This window comes from Nasonia vitripennis, assembly GCF_009193385.2.
Source record: "Nasonia vitripennis strain AsymCx chromosome PSR unlocalized genomic scaffold, Nvit_psr_1.1 chrPSR_random0038, whole genome shotgun sequence".
Taxonomy (NCBI): domain Eukaryota; kingdom Metazoa; phylum Arthropoda; class Insecta; order Hymenoptera; family Pteromalidae; genus Nasonia; species Nasonia vitripennis.
The window spans coordinates 35,375-54,638 of NW_022279697.1; the positions used below are offsets into that span (position 1 = coordinate 35,375).

General features: G+C 35.3%; 1 protein-coding gene across 1 annotated transcript; it reads left to right on the forward strand.

Annotated features, from left to right (window-relative positions):
• The first annotated feature begins 283 nt into the window (after nt 1-283).
• On the forward strand, nt 284-18,584 carry LOC116418028. The gene is made up of 6 exons (XM_031933207.2): nt 284-664; nt 737-902; nt 980-1,156; nt 17,288-17,312; nt 17,416-17,598; nt 17,702-18,584. The coding sequence occupies exons 1-6, from the start codon at nt 597-599 to the stop codon at nt 17,785-17,787; spliced, it is 705 nt and encodes a 234-aa protein (XP_031789067.1). The 5' UTR covers nt 284-596; the 3' UTR covers nt 17,788-18,584.
• Nucleotides 18,585-19,264: the final 680 nt, after the last annotated feature.

Here is a 19,264-nt window from a genome sequence, read left to right on the forward strand (position 1 = left end):
ATATTACCATGGTGAAATATCCCACTTGCAACCCTATACTTTTTACCATTGATGTCAACCTTAGCTAATGGTATCAAGTGGCGCGGTAGCGCCACGAAGGCGAGTTTGAGAAGCAGAGGGAGCCGCGGCGCCCGTGACATATTTACTTCTATATTGGTGTTCGGATTTTTCATTATACAAAAAAAAATACTTATCATCATTATTGGTTGGATTTTTTGGCTTATTAGCATGTCTTCTGAGCTAAACTATGATTTCCAACAAAAACATTAGTGAAAAAGCTGCCTATTTTTATAATATGGGAGTAGATAATCCAAAAATGCTGAAATCACCTATTTATTCTTCAGCCCGAAATGTGGTAGGACCGTGAAGTTAGCCGCGCACGGCCAAGAGTAAGGGGATTGCTTTCTCATAAATATCGAAATCCCGCTCATTTCCGCTATTCAGGTTGAGGTTACTATATGCTTTCCCGCCATATACTTACTGCCGATTTTATTTATAATCGTCATACAAGAGAATCGTTGTGTTTTTTTAATCTGGTCTGGCTAAAAGAAATTCATTTTTAAAGTCCAACAATTCAGTGCATTCACTTTATAAAAATGAATTGTAATTCTTCTTATACAACCGATGAGGAGATGGAGTATTTGGAAGATCGTGATGTAACCACGTAAGTATTTGTGAGGTTATATTGTTTGTTTTTATTTCACGTTTTATATTGTTTTTTACGTTTACATTATAGAATCATTGTGGGGTATGTCGATGCAATTACTGCTCCTGCAAAAGCTCCTGGCAAGAACGATTTATTATTTAAATTTGTTGTATCAAATGGAAACAGACGCATTCCTATTCTTGTATGGGACGTAGATCTTATCAATAAATTATCTAAAGAAATTTGTTCTAGCAGGGTAAGTTATCTTACTTATTATTTACATCATACCATAGTTTTCAATATGTATATTTTTGTTTCTTTTTTTATTTATAGGTAGTAAGTATTAATGGTGGCCACTGTCGAGCTGTTGCCCCATCGAAAATCAAGGACGAAAGTAATTTGGTCCCATTTGAAGTAATAATAAAGGAAAATACAGAAGTTTCTTTTTTGGGCTATCACAACTTACAAAATCAAACGACGAATCAACTTCAAAAGGCCACTTTTGATAACATAAGTAGATAGGCTATAGGCATACTGGCTCATGCGGATTCTGGCTCACCCCCTCCTCTCTCAGTGTGAGCCAGAATCCGAGCAGTGTATTTTAAATGGAGGGATTGTCAATCCCTCCCTTTTCTCCCCAAGCGACCGAGAATTCTTCCCCCTCTCGAAGTGAGCCAGAATCCGAGCTGTGTATTTTTAGATAGAGGGAGTGTCGATCCCTCCTTCCCTCCCCTAGCGACCGAGAATTCTTCCCCCTCTCAAAGTGAGCCAGTAACCGTAGTATGTATAAGTCCCAATCTTCCCTTCTCCGTGTCCCGAAAAAAAAAATTTAGTGGTGGGTTCATGCTCCTCCTCCTTCGCGCAGGTAGAGACGACGACCCGCGCATAGGTGTTTTCCTCAACTATACGGAATGTATGCGAGAAATGCTCCTTATACAAACTTCGCGTTGATAATTCTGGGACTGCGATAAGTTAGTCCCCCGTCTGCGCGGACAGATTGCATAGGTACTATCCCTCACATTTCCAATACGATTCTCACGCAGATAAGGACGAAGACCCGCGCATAGGTGTTTTCCTCTACTTTACGGAATGTATGCGAGAAATGCTCCTTATACAAACTTCGCGTTGATAATTCTGGGACTGCGATAAGTTAGTCCCCCGTCTGCGCGGACAGATTGCATAGGTACTATCCCTCACATTTCCAATACGATTCTCACGCAGATAAGGACGAAGACCCGCGCATAGGTGTTTTCCTCTACTTTACGGAATGTATGCGAGAAATGCTCCTTATACAAACTTCGCGTTGATAATTCTGGGACTGCGATAAGTTAGTCCCCCGTCTGCGCGGACAGATTGCATAGGTACTATCCCTCACATTTCCAATACGATTCTCACGCAGATAAGGACGAAGACCCGCGCATAGGTGTTTTCCTCTACTTTACGGAATGTATGCGAGAAATGCTCCTTATACAATCTTCGCGTTGATAATTCTGGGATACGTATACAAACTATCCCACGCAGATGTATACAGCTTCCAGCGATATGTGTTTTTCCTTTCGACTGCGCTAAGTTTCCCAGAGACATCACTGCTGTTTAAAAATCATTTGCAGAGATAACCGATTGGGTTTTGTAGGGAACGCACAGATATATGCCTTTCGCACCGATATACATCAATTTTCTTAGAAGTCCTAAATAAATTCAGAGTGAGATTTTCTCCAAGATCTTTTCTTGTTAGAAGAGGATAATCTCGCATTCTCACAGTCGAGATTCCAAAAAAAAGGGAGTGTACTAAAAGGAGGTGGACACTAGTTTTTCAAAATTGGTGAGGGAAATTTTTTCACGAATCGTAAGGCTTTTCACCCTCGATAGCTGTGAGGAGGTGTGTTTTTCAAAATTAGTAGAGAAAACTTTTACACCAATCACAGGACTTTAGAAAAAAATGCTGTGGAAAGGGAAGCTGCTGTTTTCGCAATAAATAGCCCACCGTAGGCTACGGTTAGTCAGTACAATTTTCGGTTTCAAAATTTAACCTGCAGTAAAATGTCAGCCAAGAGGACTACGGGAAGTCGCAGCAGCAGCAGCAGCAGCAGCAGCAGCAGCAGTAGGAATAGCATCAGAACGATGCAACATAGGATTCGTTGGCTAATTGCCAACGCTCCAACATTACTTATGATGTTGGAGCATGTCTCCTGGGCCATGGAGGCAATAAATACACGTAAGAAAATAATTATTTTCATTTTTTTCATAATTCAAAAATTAAAAAAAAAAAAATTTTTTAAAAATTTTTTTTCCTTTTTTTTTTTTTTTTAGTGCCATCGCTGCCACCACTTGCTGCTATGCAGCAATTATATGAAGGGATTAGGCCAGGAAGCTCTTCGCCCAACCCTGCCCGACGAACGAGACCCAGCTCTTCACCCAGCACTGCCCGCCGAGAGAGGCCAAGCTCGTCGTCCAGCACTGCCCGCCGAGAGAGGCCAAGCTCTCAGTCCAGTACTGCCCGCCGAGAGGGGCCTTCAGCTGGACCTAGCACATCAGCGGCTACTAGGCCCAGTCGTCCGGCGGATAAGAAGACAAGCTCGAAGAGGTCGAGCTCCTCCTCGAGCTCTAGTTCGAGCTCCAGTAGCAGCACCTCATCTAGTTGCGAGTCATGCAACTCGGTGAGGAGCATAAAAAATTTAAAACCTATCCCAAAGAAAACAAAATTGGATGGTAAGTTTTTTTTTTAATTCATAATAAATTTTTTTTTTATATAATTAATTATTTACAATCTTTTTTTTTCTTTAGGTGATTTAAAAACTGAGAAGCCGTCAAGTCGCGGGCTGCTTAGTTTGAAAAATCAAAGCAGTGGCAGTGGCATGCAGCAACCGGGGCATCAACAACAGCAGCAGCAGCAGCAGCAGCAACAACAGAAGCAGCAGCAGCAGCAGCAACAACAGAAGCAGCAGCAGCAGCAGCAACAACAGAAGCAGCAGCAGCAACAACAGCAGCAGCAGCAACAACAGCAGCAGCAACAACAGCAGCAGCAGCAGCAGCAGTAGCAACAACAACAGCAGCAGCAGCAACAACATCAGCAACAACAGCAGCAGCAGCAGCCACAACAACAGCAACAAAGAAATGTTCCGCGAATTATCGATATGGAATTTGTAATTGATCCTATCGATATATCTAAATTTAAAAAAAACCAAAAAAGTAAAATAATATAAAAAAAATTTATAATTTTTTTTGTGATGATGGTTGTATAAAAAATAGAATAAGGTATAAATAAATAAAAAATAATATCGTAAACATTTTTCTTCCTTTCTCTTTAATCCACTCTGTTCAACTTTATTTCATTAAAAAAAAAAAAAAAAAAAAAAAAAAAAAAAAAAAAAAATAATGACATTTCTTTTAATAATATAATAATTATTATTCTTTTATAAAAAAAATTATTATTTATTGATAATATAGATTCCTCTTTCTTAAAAAAAAAAAATAAAGCTATGAATTGGTAGCGATTTTTTAGAGCTAAGAAAGAATTTAAACATAGTTTTTTTTTATCTTATTTTTCTTTATTTCCAATATAAACATGTACATACATTATTTTTTTTAGAAATATTATCTATTTCATCTTGACCAAATGTCGATTCTAAATAATTTAGCAGCCAAGCTCTTATTGCTACAACATTATGAATAGCGCACATAGGTTTTCTCCTAATGCAGAGAGCATGGTTAAAACAAAAGTAGTGGCTTTCACTAGTTATTTCTTCAAGAGGTGGACATCCCAAGTCTTCAACATTTGTAATGGATCTGCAAAGTATCAGATAAAATTAAAGATAAGTATCAAAAAAGTATAAAAAAAAGTAACAAAACAATTCAAAAATAATTAACTTACATGTTTGGCAAAATATTTTTCATCCATCGGGCTTTCTGTTCTCCCTTTATGAATATTTTTTCGACTCCTTGTGTACAGATCTGCAAGATTCGATAAAGACGATGATATGGAATATCGCCAGAGTTCCACGCTATTCCATGATGACTCTTTTCCAACCATTGAGACATGCATTTTTCCTCTTCTGTCAGTTCTTCCCAAGCCATTGGAGGTTTGAAAAGATATGCGGTCGGTAAGGCAGTTTTCCTCAAATTAAGGAAACTTATTTCTTTGAAAATAAAAGTATCTTCTGCAATTCTCTGAAATCCTTGAATGTCGCAGATATAAGCATTTTCTTCTTTACATTGCAGGATAGTATTTCTAAACAACAAATCGTAGTCACGTGTTCTTTCCATCTTTTCAGCTTTGTAGACAGTTTAGCAAGAAGTGATCTCGCGAGGTTCCAGCATCCTCGTTTTATAATATGAAACTCCGCCTTTCACACTTCCAGAAATGGATACTCAAAACAAATGCATAGCCCTCATTTGTTGGGCTCAAAAGATGATTTTTGGTTGGTTTAAAAGGAAAAAAATTCATCCCTTCTCTAGAAAATTTTCCTCCTCTTAGTCTCATAATCTTCTAGGATTGGATGATGGAAAAATGTGTACCCCTTATTGGAAGAAAATTCATCCCTTCCCGAGAAAATCTTTCTCCTCTTTCCTCAGCAGCGAGATCTTCCACCTCTTCTTATGATGATTTCAGCTTTAAAAGAGAGAAATTTCTCTTAGACGAGCACAGTTCATCTGACGCAGTCGGCAAAAAAAAAAAATTCAGTCTCAATTTTGTGCAAGATTACTAGTGACACTCTAGTGAAAAAACAGTAAAAATGGCTTCGATTGATCTTATCGAACGTCTTGTACAAGTGCTTCGCGATACTGTACAAAATGTGGATCAAATGAGCGTCAATGATATTCATTATTGGTTAGATATGTGTAATTCTACTATTAATGAATTAAACGAAAAAATTTCTAAATCCAATCTCACGAGAGGAGAAAAACAGAAATGTCAAACTTGTTTGACGCATCTTTCGTGTGTGCAAGTAGAATTTGAACATCGTCTTCATCGAGGAGGTAGTCTGCATGCTGAAGAAGCAGAAGCTAGAGTTGAGTGGCGTGATGTGCAATCAGCCTTCCAAAATCGAATCAGGACAGGTGTGGTTGTTAACATAAAGCATGTGGACATATTGAGTTTTTTTAATGATGCACTGAAGCTCTTCAAAGATAAGACACAAGCATGTTTAGAAGAATATAATGCGGTGAAAATCAATTCAGATTTTATTTCAGAATTTACAATGCAAAAAAATGGTGAAGAAACGACAGATATTAAATATTTTACGAGTGAGAGTGCTACAGTATACATGTCAACAGATTTAGAGAAATGGTTTACAGACAATATTAAAGAGCCCATTCTTTCACAATTAGAAGAATTTCAAGAAAAGGATTCAGGCTGGACACTGAAGAGTATTATAAGTTTATGTATAAATATGAAAAAATATTCTCCAATTAAGGGAAGTTCTTATATTCCTCTTCCAAAGTTTATTGAAAATAAAAAAGCATGTGTTAACGTTCATAATAACGACGATCAGTGTTTCAAGTATGCTGTTCTTTCATCATTATATCCAAGTAACAAAAATGCTAGTAGAGTTAATCAGTATCGATTGCATGAAAATGAATTAAATTTTGCTGGTATAGAATTCCCAGTAAAACTTAAAAGTATTCCGAAATTTGAAAAACTGAATAATATTTCAGTAAATGTATACATGCTTAGAAAGTATGGCCACAAATTCGAAGTAACACCTTGTCATATTACGACAGAGAAGAAGGAAAAACACGCAAACCTTCTCATCATTCAAGATTTTTATATAGATGAGCATGAAGAAAATAATCGTGCTGATGAAGGTGACATGCCTAAATATCATTACGTATGGATAAAAAGTATGTCTCGACTTTTGAGTTCTCAAGTGTCTAAAACTCATTTAAAATCTTACCATTGTGAAAGGTGTTTACAAATATTTTATACCGAGGAAAGATTGAAAATTCATGAAAGCGATTGTAAAAATTTAAATAATTGTCGAATAAATTTGCCTGATTGTAAGAATAATATTCTCAAATTCGAAGATTACAGTAAGAGTGAAAAGGTTCCTTTTGTTATTTATGCGGATTTTGAATGTTTATTGAAACCTACTGAGAATGAGAATGCTTTCCAACTGCACGAAGCATACAGCATAGGATACTTCATAAAATGCAGTTTTGATGATAGCTTATCTGGCTATAGATCATACAGAAGAAAAAATGAAGAAGAAGAGACAGCTGCAGCATGGTTTGTTCAAGAATTAAAGTCAATTGGTGAAAAAATTGACGTACTCTACAAGAATCCAAAACCAATGAGACTTACAGATTTAGAGGAAATATCTTTTCGGAGATCATCAACTTGTCATATATGTCGGAAACCATTCACTAGTGAAGAACTTGCTGTACGAGACCATTGTCATCTCACAGGGCGGTAAGATTTCCTTCTCGATTATATTCGAAATAAAGTAAACGAAATTTTGTAATTCTAAGATAGATTTTCTTCTTCTTCAGTTTCAGAGGTGCAGCTCACAATTCTTGTAACTTGAATTATAAGGATTCAAGATTCATTCCTGTGGTTTTTCATAACCTCAATTACGACACTCATTTTATTTTAAAAGAGATTGCTACTTCTACGTTGATGAAAGGTCGAGTAAGTTTAATACCTCACAATAAGGAGAAATATATTTCTTTTACAAAATATGTGGATGGCTGCAACATTAGTTTTAGATTCATAGATTCTTGGCGTTTTCTACCTTCATCATTGGAAAAGCTTGCATCATATCTGAAAAATGTGCCAATAGCAGTAAAGGAATTTCGATCAGATGGACTTACAGATGAAAAGATAGATCTCCTTCGACGAAAAGGTGTATTTCCATATGATTTTGTAAATGGATTGGATAAGTTGACGACTACAAAATTGCCAGAAAAGAATGATTTTTATAATAAGCTAACAGATTCTCAAATTGGTGAAGAAGACTATAAGCATGCTGTCCAAGTTTGGAATAAGTTCAATATTAGTACGTTGGGAGAATATTCAGATCTTTATCTGAAAACCGATGTTTTACTATTGGCCGATGTTTTCGAGAGTTTTCGAGAAACATCTCTTAAAGCCTATGATTTATGTCCTGCTCACTTTTATACGACTCCTGGACTAACTTTTTCAGCAGCTTTAAAAATGACAAAGGTAGAATTGGAGCTTCTTACAGATATTGACATGCTAATGTTTATCGAATCGGGCATTCGAGGTGGAATAAGTCAGTGTTGTAATCGATATGCCAAGGCAAATAATCCATATATGGGTTCTTCATACGATAAGGATCAGAAAACAAAGACTCTCTTATATTTTGATATCAACAATCTTTATGGATGGGCAATGGTACAGCCTTTACCAGTTGGAAAATTTGAATGGATTGATTATGAGACAAATCCAAGTTTTTTCAATACACCGCCAGATTCTGATATAGGCTATTTTGCTGAAGTTGACTTGGAGTATCCTGAAGAAATACATGACGATCATAGGGATTTACCTTTTTGCGCAGAACATCTTGCACCACCTGGTTCAAAGCAGAAGAAACTTCTCACGACTTTGAATGACAAGAAAAGGTATGTCATTCATTATCGAGCACTTAAGCAGGTCTTAGATAATGGACTTCGATTAAAAAAGGTGCATAGGATTTTGAGTTTTGAGCAGAGGGCGTGGCTCAAACCATATGTTGAATTTAACACAGAAAAGCGAAAGCAAGCAAAGAATGAGTTTGAAAAACTCTTCTACAAATTGTTAATTAATGCAGTCTATGGAAAGTGTATTGAACGAGAGCGGAAACGTGTAGATGTGCGATTAGTAAATAAATTTACAGGCAGATACGGAGCAGAAGCACGCATAGCTCTGCCAAATTTTCACAGTTGTGCAATCTTCGATGAAAATTTGGTTGCCATACAGCTGAAGAGGACAAGTATTACAATCAAAAAACCAATATACGTAGGTCTCTCAATTCTAGATTTGTCAAAAACATTAGTATATGATTTTCATTATTCATATATGAAAAAGCGAGTTGGAGAAAAATGCAAACTCCTGTATACGGACACTGATAGTTTAATATATGAAGTTGAGGATATAGATATGTATCAAGTAATGAAAGAAGATGTACATAAATTTGATACTTCTGATTATGATGAAAATAATCAGTTTGGAATTCCGCGTGTTAATAAAAAAGTTCCTGGATTGATGAAAGACGAATGCTGTGGCAAGATTATGACAGAATTCATTGGTTTAAGAAGCAAAATGTACAGTATTTTGATTAATGGAGCCGCGACAGTGAAAAAAGCTAAAGGTATAAAATCTAGTGTTGTAAAGAAATCAATCACGTTTGAAGATTATCGAAAATGCCTTCAGGATCTTGTTATTATAAAACGTGAGCAGTGTAATATTCGTTCAAAATTACACATTGTGCATACTGAAAAACAGGAAAAAATTGCTCTAAGTCCACATGATGATAAAAGATTCTTATTGCCTCATAGTACTGACACTTTGCCTTGGGGACATTACAGAATTATGGAAGAACAGATGGCGCAAGCTGCTATTCAAGTAGAGGGAGATGCGGTGGAGGGGATTGTGGTGGAGGAGAGGGGCAACAATGGCGAAGGACGAAAAAGAGAGGGAGAAAGTGAGTGGGGGCATGAAGCAACCAATGAGAATGCTTCGCGGGTAGGGATGACACTTTATGCTGATGGAGGGGAACCAATCAAGATTGAATATGATGTTTTAGAGGAGTTTATGCACGAGTGGGATCCATCATTGGATAGGTTAGGAACTGAACAAGGAGTGAGAAATGATATATTACTAGAGGCTATGGAAGGGGCAGAAATTGTGGTGGGAAACGGGCTATATGAACGGACTAAACACGATGAAGAGCACATTCGAGAAATCGAAGCGAACAACCAACCTTGTGCAAAGAGACCAAGACTCACCTAACTCTAAAATAAGTAAGTTCTATTTCTTAGTTCTCTCTAAATTCTCACCTACAAGACATTTTTCACTAACTTTCATTCTTATTTTCACTTTTCAGAATGGATTTATCTGCACTCAACAAGATTGCTGAGCGCGAGTTCTTGCCTAAGAAGAAAGTCACGGACTTGGAAAAAGATCATGAGTATATGGTGACTGCACTCAAGGAAGTAAAGACGAGATTCGGCACAAAGATCGTGGCTGAGATCGATGACAGCTTTCAAATATTTCTGCCCGGGAAGATCTCATCAGCAATCTTGAAAGATCAAGAATTTTTCAATAATCTCTCTAACACAGCAAATAAACTTAGTTTATTTATAACATATCAGGGTGGAACTTCTTTTAAGTTCACCACATGCTAAAATAATGAAATACAAATACTGATAATTGTTAAATACTATTTATTTATTTCTTAAAACTTGTGTACAATTTACATGAATAAATACATTATTAAATATAATAACAATTGCTTTCTTATTTATTTGAACCTTGAATAATTCATACAATCTCATTTTTATCTATCCAACTATTATGCTTGTCACTAAAACCTAACCATTTAACATATACGCGTTTACCACTTTTCTTTAAAACTTTTTCTACTAAATAAATTTCTGGATACATAGTTTTATGAATTTCCGTTTCATAAAAGCCACCAGAGACGGGTTTATCATAATAATCTTTGAGGTGGTAAGTTACTGGATCTGTTTTTACAACTCGCGTTATTGTGAAAATTTCTGTTGACCAGTTTGGCGTATAACCTTTTTCAAAAACATTTTTTATCCTACTTATTCGTACTTTATCTCCTACTTTAAATTTAGGTTTTTTCACTGGCGTCTTTTCATTTGGAAAATGTCTCTTGACTTCTCGCTCATTTGCCAGTGTAACATTTTCAGGCTCGATTCCTGTTGTCCGATGTTTTCTCGAATTGTATGCTTTGAGCAAGTTAGGTAGAATATCCAACCATTTATAGCTTCCTTGTTTGCTGAATTCAGTCCACATTGCATTTTTTAACGTTCTATTGAATCGTTCGCATATACTTGCATGAAGATTACTATGCGAAGAGTATAAGTGTATATTGTGCTTTTTCATAAGTTTTTGAAAAATTGAATTGTAAAATTCCTTTCCTTGGTCAGTTTGTAGATTCTTCGGTACTCGTCCTTCTTTCAGTATTGACTTCATAGCTGTAGTAACATCATTACCACTCTTTGACTTGACTGGCACGGCCCATGCATACTTTGAAAATATATCTATGACAGTGAGTAAGTAATGAAAACCTTTGTTTTCTTTAGAATATGGTATCATTTCTACAAGATCCGCTTGCCAAGTCTCATCTATTCCACGTATGTCATATTTTCTTCTCTTGTATCGCCGACGTGCTGGCTTGTGCAGCTCTTCAGCTACTCTTTGACGTTCCATCATCGTTTACAGTAGATGAAAATCCATCTGGAAATTCGGCTATACGAACTTTTAATTGTTTATTCACTTCTTCAATGATATAATCAATGCCAGAGTAATTGCAAAGAGTTGTACTATAAAGATAACGCAATTTTGTATTCACTTCCAATTGCTGTTTTTCAACTTGCTGCTTATATTCTTCTATAACTTCACCAATTTCAGCAATTTTAGCAGCTATATAATTTATTTCAGATTGTAGAATAACTTTCAGTGAGTGCAAGGTGATTGCATCGTTTGGATGATTGGGCTGTCCTAGGTTGCAAAGTCGCTTATTTTCTAAATCAAAATCACCGTCCGGTGTAAAATTGAAACCAATGCCTGGAGGACCGCGACTCACTTGCGAGCCCTCAAGTTTTCTTCCAAACACATCGAGACTCATGGTAGTACTGATGCAAAGAAGAAAGTTGCATGTCAATATATATGCCCAGCTTCGCGTAATTCCTCAATAATCGACTGGATTTCATTGACGTGATTATTATTTCCAGCTGATTGTTCGGCAATCAATAATCGAAGTCTCTCAGTAAGCTCGTTTGGATCATCCCAATAGACGAGATCAATGGAAGAATTTTTCTTAGCTATTTTATATTTAGGTATAAGTCCTCCTCCGCTGCTGTTTACATTCTTTTTACGTGGTGTGCTGCGGAACATTGGTGCTAAAACATTCTTATATTTATTACTTCTCGACATTCGTATAGATTCATCTTTGCTGAATTTTTTCCGATGAGCATTTGTTGCTTCCAATATCTTGCGATAATTTGCACGATCTGCTGAACTTAAAAGAAGATCATCCGGATATTTTTTAAATAGTAATTCCATTAGTCCATTCGTTTTAGGATAACTTTCATTTCTGACTTTGACATATTTATCATCAAATTCAATTTCTGAATCACCAATCATATACACTTCATCAACCTTTCGCACTCCGTATATATTATCAATGGTTCTACGGCTTTTATCTAGCATTGATAAAAAGTCTTCAGCTGATTCATTTTTTCCACTCGCGGATTTAAATGTAGAATTGGTTATTGTGTTAAAAACATCATCATTATTATCATTATCATCATAATCATAAACGGTATAATCCATTAAACTCGATCGATCGATTCTCATTCGTTTTTTACTGTTGTTTTGATTCAAAATGTGATTGGATGGTTGCTGTAGTGGGCTTTCACTTTTCATCTCAACAAGTTTCTCAAGTGGTGTGATGACTGGTTTTAGAGTATCACCGATGACTTTTTCAAAATCATCTTTCTCCTGTTTTAATAAAGTGTATTTTTTCTTAATAGCCTCACGAGCTCGCAAGAGCTCACTAAGAACATTCTTCTCTTTAGTGAAGTCTGACATGCTTACGTGGCGATGTCTACAACTGAACTGTAAGTTTGAGACTCATAATTCCTTTTTTATTGCAAAACAGTCAAATCCTTTTCTGTATCTACCCTCATTCATCGGTCGATCTTTGTCAATAACGATGAATCCGTATCTATCATTCTTCCAACATTCAGAACAAAGATTCCGAAATTCGTTGAAAGTTAAATCGGTATTCACATGATCTTCATAGATATGTTTAAGATTTACATCATCTTGTCGATAAATTACTAACAAATTGACATTATCTCTAATGAGATGTTTTCCTATATGAGCATAAGATTGACATAGATAGAAGCTATCTACACTCTTATGTCTTCCCATACAGAAGAATGCTCTGACATTATCCTGCTTCTCACATGCCACATCATCAAAAATCATTATTGAATTTGGAAGGGCTTCATCTGGAGATACTACAGATTCATGCTCACTGAACGGAAGATATGATACTCCTTCAATCGGATCCAACACACTTTTGAGAAATTGATACTTTGGCTGATTCAAGGATTTAGAGTATACATACAAATTTTCAAACCTAAGACCATTGGGATGTGTTATTAAAGCCAATAAACTATTTGTTTTTCCACAGTTCGATGGGCCGCAGAAAACTGCTCGTATACTATCTGGTAGTAATTCCCCATGACGCTTTTTTCTCTTCTCTTTTCCAAAATCGAAATTTGTCACAGGGAGTTTGACATTCTGCTCGGTAAAATCCATGTTCACTCAACAGAGTCAAATATAACATTGAGCTCTCGAAATATAAACGCTCGTTTTATATCATGAATGTCAGTTGTGAATCAACACTCGAAGAGAGATGATCATACACAAATCTCAGAAACGGCCGAAAGGCTATGGATTGCTTGATAAAGTTATCAATAACTTACCTGTTGAAATGCATCTTCCTGGATATCAATACTGCGGTCCCGGAACCAAATTGAAAAAGCGAATGAAAAGAGGAGATCCTGGCATTAATCCGCTTGATCAGGCTTGTAAAAAACACGACATAGCTTATTCCGATAAAAACGGAGATCGTAAAGCTGCTGACAAGATGCTTGCTGAGGAAGCTATGCAGCGTGTTAGAGCTAAGGATGCTAGTCTTGGTGAAAAAGCTTTTGCTTTTGCTGTTAGCAATGCTATGAAATTAAAAGGAAAAACTGGAATGGGACTGAAATTTAATAAGTTAGTGACTGCAGTTAAAAAGTCAATGTCAACAAGTAAAAGTTCTCGCAAGGTTATTCAATCAGCCTTGAAGGGCGCACGTCAAGCTGTTAAAAGTGTAGGTGGAAAGAAAAAAGTTATCATTCCACGTGTTCTGCCGCTTCCATCAAAAATTGGTGGAGTTCTTCCTTTTCTCATTCCATTGTTCGCAGGACTAAGTGCTACCGGTGCTCTAGCAGGAGGTGCTGCTGGAATAGCTAAAGCAGTTAATGATGCTAAAGCTGCGCAGAAAAATTATGAAGAAAGTAAGAGGCATAACGAGACCATAGAAGCTATTGCTTTAGGCAAAGGTCTTCATCTTAAGCCCTATAAAAGTGGAATGGGATTATTTATGAAACCTCATATCGGTCGTGGTCATCAAGTCAGTAGAAAAAAAAAAAAACTTCGATTTAACTTTACCAAATCGTGCACTGACTGACTACGATCTAAAAAAATATGCTCATATGATGAAAATTTCAGATTTCTGTGGTGTTTTCATGAGAAATAATCTACCACCCGATGGTCCATGGCGTAATGAATCAGCAGTGGTAAACTTGGACGATTTTCAAAATAGAGGCACTCACTGGGTTTGCTATCGCAAACGTGGTCCTGAAGTACTTTATTTCGATAGTTTTGGTGATCTCAAACCTCCCAAGGATCTCATGATGTATTTTAACGTGAAGGAAGTGAAATATAATTACAAAAGATATCAAAATTTTGACACATTTATATGTGGACATCTTTGTCTCTACTTCTTAGCTGGGAGACTATAAAAGAGATGTTCGCAGACGAATAGATTCATTAGCATCAGATCAGTCATGGAAGATAGCTTCACTCTGAGTCTCTCAGGAAACTCATCTGTCTTGGAAGCGCAATATTTTCCTTCGATTGAACTACCACAGCATAAAAATTTTGTCTTGGGATTAGTTGAACTTTTAACATTCAACTCTATTCCCAATGTTGACCATTCAAATAATAAACTTCATTTGAGCAAAAATAATATTATCACTATCCCTACGGGCAGCTATGAAATTGATGCTATAAATCAATTTTTACAAGAAACTTTGAAATCCAAAGGAATTGAATTTTCTTTGAAAGCTAACAACAATACTCTCAGAAGTGAAATTCTCTGCAGTCATCAGATAGATCTCAAACCTCGCGATTCAATAGGCCGTCTCCTTGGCTTCGCTCCTCGCATTCTCAAAGAGAACATTCAACACAGCTCTGATTTACCTGTGAAAATTTTGAGAATCAATGCACTCAGAGTAGAGTGCAACATTACTGCAGGTGCTTACATCAATAATAAGAAAGTTCATACAATCCATGAGTTCTTTCCCAGAGTGCCTCCAGGATATAAAATCTTAGAAGTTCCGTCTCATGTGATATATCTACCACTCAGTGTCAAGTGCATAGATCATCTACAAATTCGAATTGTAGATCAGGACGGAAATTTGGTGAATTTCCGAGGAGAGGAAATTACTATTAGACTTCACATCAAATCTGTATAATGGGTATCGTTTACAATTCTGGAACATATATAAGTCAACCATCATGTCAACCAGTCATCAGTCGACCAAAGAAACTCAAACCGTTAACACGGAAGAGCATTCAGTTTCTGAAAAGCCTAGGACTAAAAGTTCGTGGAAAAAATTCACGTGTATAATTCTTTGCTGCTTCCAGAAAAATGGACGAAATTCTAAGCATTCAATCAGGTGTCGTCTTCGATGAGTCTATTGCTCATTACGAGGTACACGCCCATCAACCATACTCATCATTAAGCTTTGATAATAGTGATGAAATTCGTATTTCTATACAACATCAAGATCTATGCCTCTTACCATCGCGTAGTTCTATCCACGTATGTGGGAAATTGAAACTAAAAGATGGTTCAACAGCACCAACTAAAACAAAATTCGTGAACAATGGCATTTGTCATCTGTTTGATGAAATTCGTTATGAAATTAATGCTGTGGAGATTGATAAAAGTAAAAATGTTGGTTTGAGCAGTCTCATGAAAGGATGGACTTCATTTAATTCGAATCAGAATAACATGCTAGAAAACGCAGGCTGGCTTGGTGATGAAGAAGATACCAAAACGATTGTCGATGAAAAGGGAAACTTTGACGTAGCGATTCCACTGAGTATGATCTTGGGCTTTGCAGAAGACTATAAAAAAATTATAGTTAATATGAAGCATGAGCTCATTCTTACAAGATCGAGAAGCGACTTAAATGCAATAATCCAGAATGGAACTACATCATCTGGCGTAACTACTTATGAAGATTGTGAAGTAAAAATAACGAAGATAGAATGGTTAATGCCATATGTTATTGCATCAGATAAACAAAAAATCCAGCTATTGAATTTCATTGGTAAGGATAACCCCATCTCTATGTGTTTTCGTTCTTGGGAGATATTTGAATATCCTCTTCTTCCAAGCACGAATAAACACGTCTGGACAGTGAAAACTTCAAATCAATTGGAGAAACCTCGTTTTGTAATTCTCGGACTACAAACAAAGAGAAAAGCTACAAGAACTGCAAATGCCAGTAGATTTGATCATTGTGAGATAAGTAATGTGAAACTTTTCTTAAATTCACAATATTATCCATACAACAATATGAATCTCGACATATATAACAATCAGTATGCAATTCTCTATGATATGTATGCTAATTTTCAAAAATCATACTATGGAAGAGAGCCGCAGCCGTTGCTGACAAAGCCTATGTTCATCAAGAATGAACCACTCATAGTTATTGACTGTTCACGACAAAACGAATCTCTCAAGAGCGCTCCTGTCGATGTACGTCTGGAGTTTGAGGCTAAAAAAGATTTTCCTGCTCACACTTCAGCATACTGCCTAATCTTACACGATCGCGTCGTTCAGTACAATCCTATCAGTGGGAATGTCAAGAAGCTCGTCTAGGCTGCACCAAAAAATGGAGTATGCAGTAGACATGACTGGTTTCAAGCAAACCGAAGAAGATTATATTCTAAAGGAAATAGCAATCATACCTCTTAACAAAAATAGTGATCCTGTTTTTCTAATATTCAAAAATCCCTTCTCATGGAAAAAACTGTCAGACAAAATGCAGAGGGAAAACAATTGGCTTAAACATAATTATCATGGCATCAGGTGGAAAACAGATGGACATCAATACTCTCAAATTGGAAACTTGCTTCGTGACGCTCTCCATGACGCGTCAAAAATTTTTGTCATCGGTGCATTAAAACAGAAATGGCTTCAACGATTCAAATTTTCCGTCTACAACATTCAACAATATGGCTATCCATCAAAACCATCTTTCAAGTGCGTCACAGTTTGCACAAATCATAATCCAATCTACAAGACTGCCTGCGCACTTCATACTGTCAAACTTATGAAATTATTCTATCAGTCATGCAAACATTTGTAAGAAAAAAAATTAAATAAATAAATAAATAAATAAAAAAAAAAAAAAAAAAAAAATAAAATAAATAGTAGAGAACACTATAGGCATTCTGGCTCATTTACGGTTTCTGGCTCACTTTGAGAAAGGGGGTGAGCCAGACTCCGTACGTATTCTGGCTCACACTGAGAGAGGAGGGGGTGAGCCAGAATCCGCATGAGCCAGTATGCCTATAGCCTATCTACTAACATACACACTTTAGAAGGACTAATAGGTGAGTAGTAATTTTTAATTGATATTTTTTATCTAATTTGTTATTTTTACCTATTTCCCAATTGTTTTATTTGTTATTTTTACCTATTTCCCAATTGTTTTAGAAATTTCTGGCTACATAAGAACGAAGTTTTCGTTATTGCACAATCGTAGTGGCCATATGACTTATGGATTAGGAGCAATCACCGATGGGATTAAAAAAATCACTGTTCAAGTGAAACAGTTTACGGAATGTGAGGTTGAAATTGGAGATTATGTCACTGTTACAGGAATATTAAAAGGCCAAGGTTTGTCTTTACATGTATATAATTTTTGACATTTAAATTTAATATGCGATATTAAAATCCATTTTTTGTAGACTTCTTTTTGATAATTTCTTTTCTTTTTTAGACTCCCTTGTAACAATTTTTTGCGATAGCATCAATAACATAAAGTTGGATGCTGAAAAACCAGCTTTAACAGCAGCAGAAGTTTAACGTGGTAGCCGACCAGTTAAACGCATACGCACAAGTGACAAAAAATGTTGAATTACATTTAAAATATTCCATATATTTTGAGTTCTACGGTTAAAAGCTATTATTTATTGATTATTTAAAAAAAAATTACTGTTACATATTTCATATGTTCTGAGTTTTACGGTTCAAAGCTTTTATTTATTACTTTGCTTTTATTTTATACTATTACAATTTTGAACTAGATTAAAGAAGAATAACAAATCATAAGACTAATTACGTACAAGTTTGGTACAAAATGTGATTCATAGTTTTATGACTGTGATATTAGAAACATATTTTGATAGTTATTCTTCAGACTAAAAATATGTGATACTCGTGTTTATCGAAACTAAAATAATTATATATTTAAAAAGTCAATACTCTTATTATAACAGTATTTTCATAATGTTTAATTAGTTTCAAAGATTAATATATAATTATGATATTTTCAGTTACACGCTAAAGTATAATGACTTCAAAGACTAATTGACTTAAGATTTTCAATTACATGTTCAAGTATTTAAATAATTTAAATGACTTTTAAGACTTGTTACAAGAAGAGAATTGTATCTTTTAAAGATAAAGATGACTCCGTAAACAAAAGTATATTTGTAGTTCCTAATATAGAATTTACTATATTAAAAAGTTAACATAATATTTTTATATAATTTTGTATTTGCATGAAGTTTGTTTATTTGTTTGTACAAACAATGTATCAAGTCTACGTATATTTTTTATAATATAAAGTAAATAAAAAGACTATTATGAGATTACGATGATATAAAACTGTTCTTTTTGGCAACATATCTTTCAAACAAAAAATAAGTTAATTAATTAAATAAAATAAGTAGTACAATGTTTTTGAACAAATATTTTTTTATTGTGTATATATAGTATAATTAATAATTTTATAATAAGGGTACAGATAAAACTGGAGGTCTTAGAGTTTTAAGAATTTTTACAATTTTAACTTTTCCAGACATATGAGCCATAATGTGCTTTTCCAAATATTTTTTGTTAACGTATGTTCTCTTACAATAATTACATGTGTAAACATTTTTAGGATGTTGTGAGTTTACATGTTTTTCCAAAACATCTTTTCTAACAAAAGTTTTATTACAGATATGACATGTAAAGTTACATAGATCAGTATGTGTCAATCTATGAGTTTGTAGATGTTGATTTTGGGAGAACTTCTTATTACACTCATTACAACTGTAATTTTTCAAACCTTTATGTATACTTTGATGTACTTTTAATTGCCCATTTGTTTTGAAACTTTTTTCGCATATTAAGCATTTAAAAGCTTTCACAGTATCATGGATCTTGATATGCACATTTAAATTTCCCATTTGAGTAAAACTTTTTTTACATATAGTGCATATATGTGGTTTATTTTTTTGAGTGTATTCTTTCATGTATTATTAAATCTCTCTTTCTTTTAAAAAGTTTTTTCACA